This window comes from Giraffa tippelskirchi, chromosome 3, assembly GCF_054371585.1.
Source record: "Giraffa tippelskirchi isolate mGirTip1 chromosome 3, T2T-mGirTip1v1.2.pri, whole genome shotgun sequence".
In the NCBI taxonomy this organism is placed as follows: domain Eukaryota; kingdom Metazoa; phylum Chordata; class Mammalia; order Artiodactyla; family Giraffidae; genus Giraffa; species Giraffa tippelskirchi.
Window position 1 is genome coordinate 34,033,216 of NC_137277.1, and position 16,596 is coordinate 34,049,811.

At 48.3% G+C, this 16,596-nt stretch overlaps 1 protein-coding gene across 17 annotated transcripts in view; it reads left to right on the forward strand.

The window, feature by feature from the left end:
- GAS7 (growth arrest specific 7) overlaps positions 1 to 16,596 on the forward strand; it is a 203,031-nt gene that overhangs the window by 107,388 nt on the left and 79,047 nt on the right. For 13 of the 17 annotated variants that reach the window (XM_081578304.1, XM_081578310.1, XM_081578313.1 and 10 more), the window contains exon 2: positions 12,598 to 12,718. In XM_081578304.1, coding sequence (XP_081434430.1) covers positions 12,598 to 12,718 — 121 coding nt within the window. Of the gene's footprint in view, positions 1 to 2,583; positions 2,704 to 12,597; positions 12,719 to 16,596 lie in introns of all 17 variants that reach the window. The other 4 variants (XM_081578318.1, XM_081578315.1, XM_081578309.1 and 1 more) reach the window with 1 other exon arrangement.

Sequence of the window (16,596 nt, forward strand, 5' to 3'; positions counted from 1 at the left end):
ATCAGGACATAACTCACTAGAACGTCCCATGGTGAGAGGCAGAGCCACTGAGCTCCGAGGCAGTGAGGCACAAGCGCAGGTGTTTGAGGTTAAGGCAGCGTTCCAGGCTGTCTCATACCTCTAAATCCCATGTCTACCCTTGAACATGACTTTTTTTCCTCCTACAAATATGGCACATCCCTCAAAGAGTTATACTAACATCTAGGATTGTTGAGCATCAGGCTGTATATTTCAAGCAGAAACAAACTCAACCCCAGAGACCATCTTGTCCAACTTCCGTATTCTTGACAAGAGGAAATCCCGTACCAGCAGAGATGAAGTATGTTGCTCAAGATCTCACAGCAAGACAGTGGCCGCGCTGGTTCCGTATTCTCTTCACGATGCCCCAAGAGCAGTGGTAGACCCCAAACCTCAACAGCCATGTCCTTGGATGTCCCACTTGTCTAGTTTCATAGGCACCAGGAGCTGAGGCTCCAAAAGTGGCAGCTGACTTGGGTTGGTTGGAATCACACCCCTTCTGACTCACAGTAACAGTTCCAGCCCCTCTTAGCTTTAATCTCCCTCCAGTGCTCATGGTTCTGAGCCCATTAGGAATCACCTGGAACAAGTTCACAGAGTTAGAAGTCTTTGATTGGTGTCACTGGGAGCACAGGTCGTTGGCGCTGCAGAGTAACTTTAATTCGTCCCTACGGGGAGAAGACCAGTCACCCCAGGTTCCTTTTGGTCCCTGTGGTCATGAGAGCAGCATCCATGAAGCTGGATCATCTGGATCTCGGCCGCAGACAGAGCATCAGAGACCCTCACCTTTTTGTGCCCTGGTGAGCTCTACTCAGCCTCCTTTTCAAACAGCACCAGCTCTCCCAGAGGAAGCCTGCTTTTGCCCCCGGAGCAGCTGTGGGCAACAACTGTGTCACCTGTCTTTGAAGCTCCTTTTCTGGCAGGCAGGCTGCTTTCCATGAGGTTCCCAAGCCTCTGACTGCCTGGCCTAGCGACTTTAAACTCCCTGCCTCACTTCTGAGCTTCTAAAATCCATTTTGAACAGAACAGAATGCTTAGGAAACTTGATTATGAGGTTTTCTTCAGAGTCGTAACAACTTGTGAGAGTGCCAGGAATGGCATAAAGCAATTTGGGGTTTTGCACCTTAATACTGAAGGAGGCTGTATCTCTTTTTCTTCTTTATTTTTTCCCCTTCCAATACCAAGTGTTGGCAAAATTCTCTTTTTCCCAGGCTTTTTACTTTGCAAAGGGACATTGGACTTGGAATCATCTAGACAGGCCTTCATCCTACTAGGAGCTCCCTAAGAGGATGTTGCTTGTGGATGAGCCTCAACTGTCCTGCAAAAGTACCTTCTAGAATAGGATAATTGATGTCATTATAAAGTAGTATAGAAAATCTGGGATGCTTTTTTTTTTTTTTGCTTTTTTTCCCCCCGGATCTTCTTCGAGGATGCATTTTGAGATCATTTACAACTATTTTGTTCAGTCCCTAAGTTGTGTCCAACTCTTTGCGACCCCATGGATTGCAGCCACACTTCCCTCTCCTCCCCTATCTCCCTGAGTTTGCTCAAAGTCATGTCCATTGAGTTGATGATGCTATCCAAACATCTCATCTAAGGGAAGTGTTAAACTTGACCCCAACTCCTTCGTCTGACACTTAGAGACATTACAGTCATGAAGAGGCTGGAACAGTGACCTGTGGCAGAAAAAGGAGAATTCAGTGTTCAGTCTCCCCATAGAGGTTTCAGGTATATTGCCCACAATTCAGTTACCCTACTGCTGCTGTTCAGTCACTAAGTTGTGTCTGACTCTTTGCGACCCCATGGACTGCAGCCCGCCAGGCTCCTCTGTCTGTGGGATTTCCCAGGCAAGAATACTGGAGTGGGTTGCCACTTCCTTCTCCAGGGAATCTTCCCCTCCCAGGGATCAGACCCACATCTCTTGTGTCTCCTGCTAGGCAGGAAGATTCTTTACCACTGAGTCCCCTGGGAAGTTTGGGAATAAATGTTTTTTTAAAGAATTTTTTTTTTAATGTGGATGATTTTTAAAGTCTTTATTGAATTTGTTACAATATTGCTTCTGTTTTGTGTTGTTGATTTTTTTTCCCCCACCACGAGGCATTTGGGATCTTAACCTTCTGATCCGGGATCAAACCCATACTCCCTGCATTGGAAGGTGAAGTCTTAACCACTGGACCACCATGGAAGTCCCAGGCATAAATTTAATGATTTCCAATTGCTGTTAATCGCTTCACTGTTCTCTTTCCCACCAATCCCCAGTCTGCAATGAATGAAGCAGTAGTTCTAGATCAAAGGAGTTTCATATCTCTGCCTCTGGAGCCCAGAGGATTTTTGGGGGAAATCGTGCATAGAAAGGGGTGGGGGGAGTTTCATGAACATTTTTGTTCCTCGTCAGGAGGTTTCTGCCATCTCTTTTGTTTATGTGGCAGAGGCTTTTGCAAGTTCGCGCCAGTCATTTAAATGCCTTGAGATTTCCCTCATGGTTGTTTTGGGCTCTGTTATGAAAGATGCTCCTTAGGATGTAGAACCCCAGTGTTTGAGCGCTTGCAACCCCTGATTTCACAGATGAAGAGACAGAAGTCCAGGGAGGCAAAGGGGACCACGTGAATTACAGCTCGTTGCCTGGGAACACAGCCTCTCTAAGCCTGGACCCCTGTGTTTTCTGCTGATGCTCCCAAAGTGGAGGTAGGATGTCAGAACAGCCCCTGCTATTTTTAATCTGCCAGGGGAGGGGTGGGAGGAAGGGAGCCAACATTCTCAACAGCCCATCAGGAAGCTGAGTTTGAATAAAATGTCTCTGTGAATCACAAGCTGGGGGGCAGAATCACTTGGGTTTTTCCTGCTCAGAAAACCAGCTGAGCAGAGAGCTCACCGCCTTGCCCTTTAGAGTGTGGGAACATAAGGATGAGACACACCTGAGACACGGGACAGACGTTAGGGGCTTTCTCCGGGATTCCCCAAACCCCTCTAGACTCCGAGGTGGGGACAGAAGCTGTGGCTTCTGTCTTACTCCTGGAGCGTTCATATTTCAAGAGCACCCATGGGAACCCCCCCTCCCCCACGTGGCCCTCAGCATGGCCGTTGAGGACTCTGGTTTCCTGCTCCCAAACTCATCTGTAAGCAGCAAGAGTGATTGTGATATTTGGTGACACGTTGATGCTGTTCAGTCAATGTGGAGATTCTCCCAGGAGACTCTGAGGAGTGAGCCCCTCTCAAATCCCAGCCCTGCTGAATGGTGCCCCAGGAAAAATACCAGCCACTCAGAATTCCCCATCTCTTGCATTGTCTTCTCTAAAACCCTGTTAATTGACTTCTGGTTTATATTTGTATGGAAGGTGCATCAATAATAAAATGTCTTTCCTCCGTGGTCGGTGAAGTGGGGCTCATGTAAGAATGTGTGCAGGGCTGGTGCAGAAGCCACTTCCAACACTATCCGTTCCTTCTTACTCTCTATTGCTTGGCCCCCGGACACTGCAAGGCCATGAAGTGGCCTCTGAACCTGGGCCTGAGGGTTCATTCATCCAATTCATTCTCATAATTTGTGGTATTGCATGCAAAGCTTTTCATCCATCCTTGCCCCGCTGGAGACCCCATGGTTTCCAGTTGAGCAAGTTTTCCTGTGAGAGTTGACTTCCTGTACCCTTGCATGAGCTACATTGTAATTGTGTTCATCAAAATTCCTGGTTCACCAGATCACTCCCTTCCTTTTCAGGGTCAGAAAATACAGAGTTGATTGTTCTGTGTCCTCTGCCTATTCAGTCCTAAGAAACATGCCCAGTGAATTGATGGGCCCCCAGGGAGGCACTGGATGGAGGGTGGGGTGGGGGCTTGCTGATGGATATTCAGAGTTCCTGGGACCCTCAGTGAGTCTTCAGAAGCCAGACACGTCTGCAGTGCTCAAAGTAGTTCAGCCTCCGGGCCCAGGGCTGGCAGCTTTGTGGGTTCCGGGAGAGAACCCCCATGGCACTGATGTTCACTTCTCAGAGTGGGTACCAGTCTCACCCACGGTGTAAGGCTTCTACTAGCAGCATCGTGGATGGAGAACAGTGGCGGGTTCAGTGCGGGAGGTGGGGGGTGGGGTATGGAAGGTAGCTGATGCAGACGAGGAGTTGGAGTGCATCTTTTAAGCACGTGATTGGTAAATATCCTGAGCTAGAGTGATTTCATTCATGAAAGACAAAGTGACATAATGAAAGACGTGTGACATAGTGGCCAACAGAATGGCCTCAGCATTTTCCACATAACAATCCAGGGGTATCTTTGGAATCGTGGTCACAGAGGAGCTGAGGGATGCTTTATTTATGCCCCTTTACTGGAGACACCCTCCTCCCACTAAAGGGTTGTAGGACTTTATCCTTTCCTTGCTGTGTAAATGTGTTGTTAGAGGGTGTCGGTTTGTTGTTGGGCTTTGAAATCCCATTTTGCCTGGAGCAGTGCAAGACCTTCCTGTGTGTCTTCTTTGAGCTGAGGAAAGTTCCCCCCATGCCAAAAATCTTTGTTTATAGTTTCTTTTCTGTTTTGGCTTTTGTTCTAGTTTCTTCTCCGGGAATACCTAGCACCTTGGCCTGCTCTTCTGTCGATGATTCCGTTTCATGTTTTCCCATTTCCTTTTGCATTCGGGGCGGGGTGGAGGGAATCTTCAGTTTGTTTTGTCCATAACTGATTCTTTTTTTTTTTTCCTTTTTGCTATACTGATTTTATATGCTGTTGCAACCAGTGTGGCTGTTCCTTCTGTCACTATCTTTTAAGTTTCCCTACAGTTTTGAGCACATTCTGTCCCTTTTTATATCACTTTTTTAAACCAATTTGCCTTTTTTCATTAGTTTGTTCTCTCCTTATGACTTTTGTAGCATAAATGCTGTATATTCCTGCCCTCTTTTTGAGGTCACTCAATATTTTCTGGAATTTTTCTTCTGGAGATCAGATGTGCTCATGAGTAGAAATTTGTGTTGCTCCTGAGGTTTCTGGATGCCGTTCCTCAGTTTATTTCCTACACTTGAAAAAACAGTGTATTATCTCGCCTCCCCACCTCCCTGTGCTTGAACAGTCTGTTCAGTCAGATCGATGAAGAGCTGGGATGTGTTCATAGGGGTGTGTGTGTGTGTGTGTGTGTGTATGCATGCATGCATGCACATGCTCAGTCATGTCCCAATCTTTGTGACCTCACGGACTGTAGCCTGCCAGGCTCCTCTGGAGTGGGTTGGCATTCCCTTCTCTATAGGATCTTCCCAACTCAGGGTTCGAACCCAGATGTCTTGCATCTCCTGCATTGGCAGGCGGATTCTTTACCACTGGCACATACGTTGCTTGGACTGCTGTTCTCTGTCTACTTGCTTGGTGAGACACCCTCTCAAATCTGTTTGAAGCCTAGTTTCTGTTACAGTTCCCAGTGTCCGTTCATTCATCCATCCGTCCATCCATCCAGTATTCTGAATACTGAGCTTAGAGTAAAGGTAAGAACAAGATGGACATGGCATTGCCTTCCTGAATGTTTCTCTCTCGTGTGGCCTCTCTTCTGCTTCCACCTGTTTCCCCTCTGCCTCCTCCTTCTCCACCACCTCTTCTGCCTCTTCCTCCTCCTTCCCTTCACTCTGGCCAGGTCTCCAAATCTCTAACCCCTGGAAGACCCACTGGAAGACCATGAACATGCTGTCAACATCCATCCTCTTCCCACCAGCCTAGAAAAGTACTGTGAGGACTACACTTCCCAGAATGCCCTGTCTGTCCTCCCAAGTTAATATCTGTGAGTTGCTCTCCATGGATAGAAAGGCTGCCAGAGCCAGAGAGAACAATACTTTCACCTATGAGATAGAGGCAAGGTGCCCAGAATTCTCGTAGACACAGGCCTGGAGGCCGGTGGCATCAGTGTGGGAGGCGGGGCCCCACTTCATGCCTGGGTCTCTTAACCCGTAGCCAAAGATGCTCTTTCCTTGGGTAGCCGTTCCCAGCTTTGTGTGGGGCTCTCTCCACCCTGAACACATATCAGCAGAAAGCATGGGTTGGACTTGACTCTCCAGTCTCTGGCCCCGCCGGGTCTTGGTCTTCTTGGTGGCGCCTTTGCAGCCCTGTCTCTAATTGGTTGGCCCATGTTGAGTGACAGTAGAGGCCGCTCCAGGCCACTGGGTCCAGTACTGCTCTGGGCGCACCTGTAACAAAGTGGTTCCCCGGGACCTATGGCTCCCAGGCAGCCCTGGCCGCGTCTAGGCTGCCTCCAGGTGTCTCAGCTGGCCGTGTGTTTGGGAAAGGAGAACTTGCTGGAGCGTTCTTTGTGGAGAAGCCTTCAGGCGGTGCCAATCACAGCCCTGGGCTCATTAGCAGTCATTGCCATGGCAACGGGTCTGCCAGAAAGTGGCTCGTTAGGCTGACAACTTCAGCGCTGTTATATATAGATCTGGGTGTGGGGGGTGGGGGCTCTTGGATATGCCTTTCTTTAGCTCTTCTATTGCTTCTGGGTTTGGGGTGTGAGAAGACGTGGAATGGGGAGACCTTAAACCTGTCCGATCCGACTGTGAAATCGAGTGTCTGACGACCACTCGTTACCACCAGCGAGGACCATCTGCTCACATCTGTGGAAGGTAAGAGCCAGGTGCTCCCGGAAGTCTCCTGAAGGATGAGGAGTCCCGGGTTGAACTTGAAGAGGCTACCGGGAGCTGAGTCTTGGGGTTTCTACTGCCTGGAGGCTGCAGAAGGAGACTTGTTTCTCTTAAAATAGTCTCTCTGAAGGGTCTGGGCTAGGGGCTAGGAGTCTTTTCTTTCATACATAGCCAGGAAGCCAAACACTATCTTTTTATAAATTGTTAATTTTCTGTTCCCAGTTTTTATTTCAGAAGTGATTGTTTCTCTCCATCACTCCCTCTCAGGAAAGCTGCAGACCCTCTCTTCTGAGTTCATTGAGCATGAGACTTAAGGATAACATGTTAAAAGGCAGCTTCCCAGGCTCAAGGTTGATTTGAAGTCAGGACCCCGGCATCTGTACTTTAACCCACATCCCAGGTGATGGATGGGGTGTCCTAGGGACCACACTTTGAGAAACACTGCTATAGGGGGAATTTGTTTTTAATCTCTGGGTGACTTCCCTTTGTTCACCTGTTCTTCTCTCCCTCTCCCCTTCCCACCCCAAGGGGGAGTCAGTAGCCATTACTAAGAGGAAAATTTTCTTCAGTTGTGTTGGTCTAAGTAAGGAGACAAGGAAGTCAGCCCACAGACAGGGAACGTGACTGCTTGCACGTGGGTGGTGATATTTCTGCACCTCTCCTGGGGAGGCATATGTTCGTTTGGAGACCGTGAGACAGGCAGGAGAATCAGGCTGGGGTGCCATTCTCCTTGGTGGGATCTGGGATGTCAAGTGGTCCAGGTGAAGATTTGGAGCTGATCACAGACAGCTGGGGAGAAATGGGCTGAGGGTAGCCAAGATTTGAGTAACTGGATGGAAATCTCTCGAACAAAGCTAATATTTTAAAGTTTGGTTTCACCAGTTAGTTAGCTGTGCAGCTTTGGGTGAGATATTGAACTCTCTGAGTCTCAGATTCCTCCTTTTAAAATGGGGGAAGAAAATGGCATCTCTGCAGCAGGCTTGCGGTGATGATTAAAGATGAGTGTGTGCGGCACCTGGCCCAGTCCTTGGTGCATGGTAAACATTTGGTAAGCAGTAGAAGTCATTATTGGTGATTGCTAATGGGGTCCAAGCTCAGATGTTTCTTGAGGACCTTCTAGACTGGACTTCTGAAGTCGTCTGAAACCTCTGCATGTTCCTTAGGAAATAGGGTGAGTGAGTAGGTGGGCACATGTCTCCATTTGAAGGGTGGGGGGCAGAAGAGCCAGAATTTTCTTTAGATTCTCAGAGGATGGGCTGTCATATACAGTTGAGCAGGTTCTATACTGAACAAGGTGGCCCAGATTGGGAGGAGGTGAGGTTAAGGGAGGCCAAACCCAGCTTTGCACTCAGGGGGCCAGCCCATCTGGAGAAGAGGCAATATTTTCTGATTCCCACAAAGCTGTGCTATGCATGAGGTTAAGAATTTCTGAGTCGGAGGAAACTGGTTTCATCTTCCCTGATTCCCACTTCTTCTGATTATCTTCATTGTAGGTGTGGCCCCCAACTTCACCCTTTACCCCTGCTTCTAGTTCCTATTCCCATGGGAAAGAGCTGTTGAAATGGAAGGGGAGAAGCCACAGGACCAGGGAAGGGAAGGGAAGGATTTAAGTTGGAAGGAAACTAATTAGAAGTATAGGTTTGGCAGAGACCTTAATTACTGGGTAGTTCCTCATGCTGAATCCTCTTGATTGCTCTGGGGCAGCTCTCCCAGGAGGCCTGGCCCTCTGCAACCACAAGAAGATAATGGTGGTTTGGGCCTCTTAGATGAGTGCCTGCAGGTGGCAAGGCCAGCTGTGTGTGTGTGTTAAAATAGACCTGTACCTGTGTGTGTGCGTGCTAAGTTGATTCAGTCATGTCTGACTCTTTGCAACCCTATGGACCATAGCCCACCAGGCTCCTCTGTCCATGGAATTCTCTAGGCAAGAATACTGGGGTGGGTTGCCATGCCCTCCTCCAGGGGATCTTCCCGACCTAGGGATCAAACCTGTGTCTCTTGCATTGGCAGGCGGGTTCTTTACCACTAGTGCCACCTGGATAAAGCACAGGGAACTCAGCTGGGTGCTCTGTGATGACCTAGAGGGGTGGGCTTGGGATGGAGGGAGGTCCCAGAGGGAAGAGATGTATGTATACATAGAGCTGATTCACTTCGGTCTACAGCAGAAACTAACACAACACTGTAATGCAGGTATACTCCAATTAAAAGAAAAAAATACACCTAACATAAAAAGTATCATCTGACACGTATACATTCTGTTTTGTGTAACCATCACCACTGTCTATTCCAGAACATTCTCATCACGCCCAAAAAGGAGTCCCTGTCCCTGTTTTCCCCTCTCCGCAACCCCTGGCAACCAGTCATCTGCTTTCTATCTCTAAGGATTTTCCTATTCTGAATGTTTCATGTAAATAGGATTGTACAGCATGTGGCCAGCTTATATCACATGGCATCATTTCAAGGTTCATCTGTGTTGTCATGTATATCAATACTTTATTCCTTTGGATGACTGAATATTGCTTTTCATGGATACACATGGGCTTCCCTGGTGGGCTCAGCTGGTAAAGAATCTGCCTGCAGTGCGGGAGACCCTGGTTCAATCCCTGGGTCAGGAAGATCCCCTGGAGAAGGGAATGGCAGCCCACTCCAGTCTTCTTGCCTGGAGAATTCCATGAACAAAGGAGTATTTGTTGACAGACGCTTGGGTTGTTTCTACCAGTCGTTGATGGTAGATGCTGCTACTGTGAATGTGTATACAAGTCTGTGTTTGAACACTGTTTTCAGTTCTCTTGATACACACACTTCTCCGCACATCTTTGATTCCTGACTTATTCTAAGCCAGCCGACAGGAGGGACTTCTCTCTGGAAGAAGGGAGACAACAAGGGGACTGTGGCTGCCTTGGGGATGGGAGGTGGAAGCAGAACACAGCCAGATGGCGTGCCGAGTGGGGCCCTGTGGCCGTGCTGGAGGGGAGGTGGAGACCGTCTTTGCCGTGTTGGCCCAGGTGCTCCCCTCCCCTCTTTCAGCACCCCTACCTTCTGGGCTCAGCATCCGGGAGGCCTCCGCCAGGTACCTTCCGGAGGGCCCTGCATCTCCTGGATGGGGGCAACCTCAGAGCAGTCACAGCCCCTCCTTGGTCATCAGTGTCTTCAGATGGAAACTCGGGCTTCTTCTGACCCTACAGAGTTAGGCGAGCTCACTAGTCCTAAAGAAAACAGCACCACGCAGCTGTGGAGACAGGTCAGGCGTCACTGATGCTGTTTCACAGGTGGGACCCAGAGGCACGGAAGGTTTGGTTCACTCACCCCACCAGCCCAGCGCAGGAGAGGTCGTCTCACCAGAGTGTGTGAATCAGCATCTTAACCCGCCGGCCTCCCCTGCAGGTCTGTGTTTGCCTTTTAAGTTGAGTAGTCCTGGAAATAGAAACCTCAGGGAAGTGACTGAATCGTGACATTCCATCTGCGGTGACGGTGGGGCAGAGGCCAGGCACGTGCTCCTGAATTTCACATCGTAGGAGGCAGAGGCTCTGTGAAGCTTGGTCTTGCTCAGCATCGAATGGCTCCCCTTTCCTCTGGGAACCCCCATTTATTGAGCACAGCTGGTGATAGGCACTGTCCTTGGTGGCTAGTGTGCTATTAATTTCCATGGCATCTTCCACAACTGGGCTAATATCGTCACCCTCTATTTCACCGATGTGCCAACAGACAGCTGGTTGAGTCATTTCCCCAGGTCACGTGGCTGCTAAGAGGCTGAGTCAGGATGGAGTGAGCCAGAGACCAGAGGACTGGTTTTCACTGTGCTTCTGGGTCCATCTCTCCTCTGCAATGTATTTCTGATGACCTCCATCTCTGATACCTCTTAACAATCTCTCATTGTTTCACCAGGTTATTTAGACAAGCTTCAGTCTGGCTTTTCCTTCATGGATTCTATAAGTTACCTGGGGTCAAGCAGAAGCAACCTAGTTCTAGAAGGTTTCTCTCTTGGGACTTCCCTTGTGGTCCAGTTTTCAAGACTCCGTGCTTTCAATGCAGTGGGTGTGGGTTCAATCCCTGGTCAGGGAACTAAGATCTCGCGTGCTACATGGTGTGGTCCCCCCACAAAAGAATGTTTCTCTCCTCAGCCAACCCTCTGACCTTCCTCCTCTTTTTTTACTCCCACCTCCACTCAGCCAAAATGTCCATCTCCTGCAGGTGGGATATTTTATACACAAAACGCCAATACTCATAATAGGATTTGCATGTGTTTTGACCACTTACCAATCTGGGAGGGGCTGGAGCAGTGTCTGGACACCCAGGTAAACATGCACAGCTGTGTGCTTGGGCTCCGTGGACATTTTCTGCTGGGGAGGAGGCCTCCTGGTGGCTGTCCAGCCCTGGGTAGTTCTTCTAGAAGCCAGTCTTCCACACAGAGTCAGAGGTGCTGTGAGCTAACAGGTGTGGGAGTCGGAAGCCACCAGGGCATAGGGGAAGGCTTTTAACTAAACTGTGAACATTTGTAATGAAACTTACACCACTGCTCCATGGAGGGACATGGGGAGGCTGTGTTTACCCCAAGTCCCAGGAGCAACTGTGATTGATCCCATCCCGCTGAGGGTGTGCAGGGCACCGCAGGAAGCTGAAGCATGAGGCTTTGCAGCTTCAGAGAAGCTGAGAGCAGTCTGGGAAATGAGTGGTCTCTAGTGCTCAATTTCAATCTCTTATTTTCCCAAACAGTGGTCATCAGTGACCAGAACCTGCCTCTTCGGGTATGGCTGGAGGATTCTGAGGGCACTTAAAAGCTGATAAGTTTTAATATTTCTGAACAGGACCCAGCTTTGCTGAGAAATTCACCATACCTCTCCTCATGTGGCTGGAATTCTGATTTTAGTCAATTTACTTTCTTCATAAGGAATAGCAATTGTCTGAGGGGCTAACTTGAACCCTCTTTCCTTATTTTTCAATGTTCTTTATTTAGCTCACAACTTTTTTGGTGTGTGTGTATTAACAAAAATTTAGATGGGAAAGATAAGCAAAAAGAAAAGATAAAAATTCCTCATAATCCCACCTACAAATCACCTCTGTTTAGCCTTTGTGTCGTTATCTTGTTTTTCTGTTATGTACTTTTTCTCTGGCATTTTTTATTTATTTATTTATTTTTTTAAAGAAAAATACTGTCATGCTTGGCTTCCCTGGTAGCTCAGATGGTAAAAGCGTCTGCCTATGATGTGGGAGACCTGGGTGGGGAAGATCCCTGGAGAAGGAAATGGCAACCCACTCCAGTACTCTTGCCTAGAAAATCCCATGGACAGAGGAGCCTGTTAGGCTACAGTCCATGGGGTCGCAAAGAGTCAGACACGACTAAGCAACTTCACTTCACTGTCATGCTTAGTTAGAAGAATTAAACTGCACATTAGTGCATACTATGGAAAGGAAGAAGCCCGTTTCAACTCAGCTTCTCAGTTCTCTTTGCCATTTAGACATTTGACTAGGAAAAACCCAGCTATATCTTCTATGTGTTATTATGGAAGGTTTAACATCTCAGTCTGCCGAAACATGTGTTAATGACTTCTGGTCAGTTCCCACAGCAGTCCCTGGGCTTGTCTGCTGCTGTATTTGGTGGTCCCGGAGAGTTTCAGATTCCAGTGACCCCCCCACGCCAACCTCAGGCAGATGCAGCACCCCTGTGAGTGGTTTCCCAGGGGCCCAGGAGAGAAACCCCAGCCATGTTCATTGAGCAGCATCTCCACCCGCTATCCTCCGGGGGGATCTGTCCCTTCTGTGGTGGTCCTGAAAATCTTAAGGGCTCCTCACCCCTCATGCTCAGGTATCCCTCATAATCACACCTGCAGCCTGTTGCATCCTCCAGGGAGGCCTGTAGGCCACCACCCCACTCCCCACCCCAACCAGCGTCAAGCCATTCTAGGGAGACTTCATCTGCCTCTCACTTCCCGGTTGAGAGACAGTTGCAAAAATGCCACATGTGTGTGACCTTCTCTTTCCTCCTCCACAGAAGCCTGGAATGGTCCCCCCTCCGCCGGGAGAGGAAAACCAGACCGTCATCCTTCCACCAGGCTGGCAAAGCTACTTGTCCCCTCAGGGCCGGCGCTACTATGTCAACACGGCCACCAATGGTGAGTCTTGCTCTGGGCAGTGTCCTACAGCAGCCCCCGGGGTCGTGTCTGTCTGGAGGGGCACCTCTCTGCTCCACCTCCTGGGCTTTAGACCTTTCCTTCGAACTCTTCCTCAGAAGCTGCCGGCAAATCTTTCCTTCCCCCAGGACTGGGTGGCAGGAGGTCAAACCGGGGTGGGGAAGGCTGTCCTTCAAGGTTGGGGGGTCATCTTTGGGGGGAATCCAGCATCTTTATGGAACCCAACCTCATGGTCTGAGACTGTATTTTCCAAACTGGGATCTTGTAAGGATCTGTGGTCCACAGCTGGTTTAAATCAAATTAAACAGGTTAAGCCACTGCATGATTTCTGGGAGCTTGGAATGTGCTGATTGATACCTAAACAGGGGTTACAAGAGTGGGGTTTTCCTGATTTCATCACAACGTGGCTCTCTTCCCTGAAGTATCTCACTGGCTGGTGTTTCTTAGAATGTTCTTTGGAAAAGGTTGGGGCTACTTATGGGTTTATTCTAACCAGTAAGAGAGAGGTCCACGTGCATTTCTGAGCTGAGTTACGATCACATCTCTTTGTCTCATTAATTGTGGGCATCTTGAGCCTTCAAAATGTCTCCAGGATCCCAGCCCATTGCTGTAGAGTGACCTGCAAGAAGGGTCATAGAAGGAGAAGTGGTAGGAGCTATATAACAATGTGGGCAGAGCAATGTATAGGTTGTCATCTTGGGCCAGGCAGAGCAAAGCCAGCCATCAGCTCTGTCTCTTAACCCCAGGGCAGTTGCTACAAGAAAACAGAGAGGATGGAAACCCAGAAAATTAGATTTGGTGGGAATCTGTGCCAAGGCAGAATGTGAAATCTTACCTGAATCCACCTGTTGACACCTCACTTCCCTCATCTGTGCCTACCTGACTTACAACAACCTCTTCCCACCTGACAGGACCATGGATACGGTTTATGTTTATGAACCTGCAGTCGGGACCTGGTGAGAGAAAGCCAGCTGCTGTTTCAAGGGAGCAACAGAGAAAGCAGCTGAAAACTGCCACTTGGGGTGGTTGGTTTGTTTACATCCCCTGGCAACCTGGTCTTCCACTCAAGGGGGTGTTCTAGTTGAAGATTTAACCAGGGTTTCTAGGAAAAGGGAAGTGGAACTCCTTCTGACCATTCTAATCGGAAAGAGTCTTCCTCAAACTAAACATGTGAGCAGCTTTGTACTGTTATCAGACTTTGAAGTTTCGGAGGAGAGTGTGTTTATATGCAGTTCCCCATCTGTAAAATATAGAAATTGAACCATATGACCCTGAGATCATCAAGAATTTGGCTCCATCCTTGTCCTGAATTAGCTCCTGTTGCAAAGGGGCAGCAGGGTAAAAGTCTCTTTCTAAAAATCTCAACTCATTTTTAAAAAACAACCGTGTAACAAACAATCCACTGCTGATATATGCTCTCCTTCATTCAACTAGCCCTCCCTTTATTAGAGGGGTAGTTAGGTCCAATTTTACATTACCAGGCAGGGCAGACAGCTCTTTTCTGAAGCCCAGATGTCATGCCACTGGGTCCTGGAATATAGTGGTCGCAAGAGATTCTAGACCGGGGGCCAAACACTTTTTCTCTAATGGTCCAGGTGGTAGATATTTTAGGCTCTGAGGCCCATGGAATCAATGTCACAGCTACTCAACTACCACTGTCATGTGAAAGCAGCCATAGATGGTGGTAAACCCATGGGGCCAGCTGTGTTCTGATAAAACTTTACTTAGACCCTGAAATGTGAATTTTCGATAACTTGCATGTCATGAAATAGGCTTTAAAAATATAAAAACTGATCTTAGCTAAGTAGTTCCCAAGTTGTATGATGACATAACGTATATTGGCCCACAGGCCACACTGACTGGTGACACCTCTCTGGCTCTCTGTCATTCCCAGTATGACCTGCCCTGCTCACCCCTCCCCACTCTCTCCCAAATGCTTGCAGTAATCCAATAATTACATTTATTATGTACATATTATGTGTCAAAATGTGTTAAATTAGCCATAAATAATTTTATTTAACCTACTCAACAATTCAGGAAAAATAGGGACAATTTTGTTCCCCAGAGAGCAAGTCTGGAAAGTATTTTGATTGTTCCAACTGGGGAATGTCCTGGCGTCCAGTGAGTAGAGGCCAGGGATGCTGAAAAACATCCTGCAATGCACTAGACACATGCCAGTTTTATTCATTCATTGTTTAATTCATTCTTCATTTGTGTGGTTAATTGAATTGTTCATGCAACAAGCATGTATTGGGCCTCATATATGTTCCAAGCAGAGTGTTGAATGCTAGGATATAAGAATAAAAAACAGCTTTCACTATCAAAATGCTAATCTTCTTATAGTAGTAACATATTTTATTTAATTTTTTTTTATTTTTTTGCTATGCAACTTGCAGGATCTTAATTCCCTGACCAGGGGATTGAACCCGGGCCCCAGCAGTGAAAGCCCCGAGTTCCCCCAACTGCCAGGGAACTCCCAGAAGCAGATTTTAAATGAATCGATATTTGATTACAATTGTGAGCAGGGTTGTGAAGGGGAGGAGTCCATGGTGTTTTGAGAGCATGTCCCAGAGAGACCCTGGGAAGTCAGGGGAAGCTTCCTGGAGGAGGAGGTACCCTTCAGCTGAGATGGGAAGCATGATGACAACATTAGCCATGTTTGGAGGGATCGTGCGGACCCTCAGGGTCATGTTAAAAGTTGTGCTCTTTAGTTTTAAGGAAGTAGGAAGACCAGATGTGTTTCTAATTCTCTCTGGGACCTCAGCCCTGTTTTGTCTGGCTGCTGGACTGCTTGATAAAGTTTTGAATCGGACTTCCTTTTCTGCAGGAAGGTACTGAAAGCAGCCTCTTGGTCTTCTCACACCTACATTTATCTGACCCCCTGACTCCTGGAGACATTTGTGTCTCCTCACGGCCAAACCAGCTTCACCCACCTTTCTGCCCCAACTCTTGAATCTCTGCCGGCATGTGACTCAGGCCAGAGCCAGGCACCACTGCCAGGGAAGCAGAGCTCCTGTGCTCAGCTGCCATGAGCCATTTCCCTCTTCTTCCCGTCTGTCTTCCTTTGCTCCAAGCTCTCCTAGTCCCTGTAATCCCTAATCACTTCTTTCCCAGGGAGTGCTGGGGTACAATAGACATGCTGTCCCTGTTTTTACACCAGTACAAACATAAGGAGTTTAAAGCCCAATTTACATTTGTATTGCTTTGCTCTGGCTAATCTGCTTATTTTCAAATCCATTTAGGCTTTTTCTGCCTGGGAACTGTCACAGGGCCGGCTGCTGCGCTATGCTGGGCTGTGGGGATACAAAATCAGAGCAGAGGCTGTCTTCGCCTTCAAAGATGGAAGATGTGATGAAGGCAGAGAAGCCCAGAAACTAATAAGTGTTGCGGGTGTTAGCATGGAAATCTGAGGGCTCGTTGAAGGGCACCAGCTTCATCTGGGCATCAGACCAGTCTTTGAAAGGATGAGGGTACTTGACTTAGGTGTTCCTAGCTGTGGTGTCAGCTGGGGGAAGGCTGATGTTTTGGAGCGAGTGAGGAACAGAGAGAGAGAGAGACTTGAGAGTCTGATTCACTAAAGACTTCCTCTGGGTGAGGAGGAGTTGGGACTTTGCCCTGTGGGCATGGAAGGATTCAGAGTGCTGGCTTGACATCTCGGAATGTTGTGGAAGGCTTGCTTGTGCTGCAGAGGGGTCAGAGGACGGTGAGCAGAGACCTGGCAGACTCGATTAGAAGTAATCAAGTCAGCTCCACAGTAGCAGCTGTGGCCGGAGAAGAGGAGGTAGGATATGTCAGGCGGGATGTGGCAGGTCCAGGAAGGTAGAACGGTTCCTTTTCTGTCTTGTGTGCCGTGTGGTGAG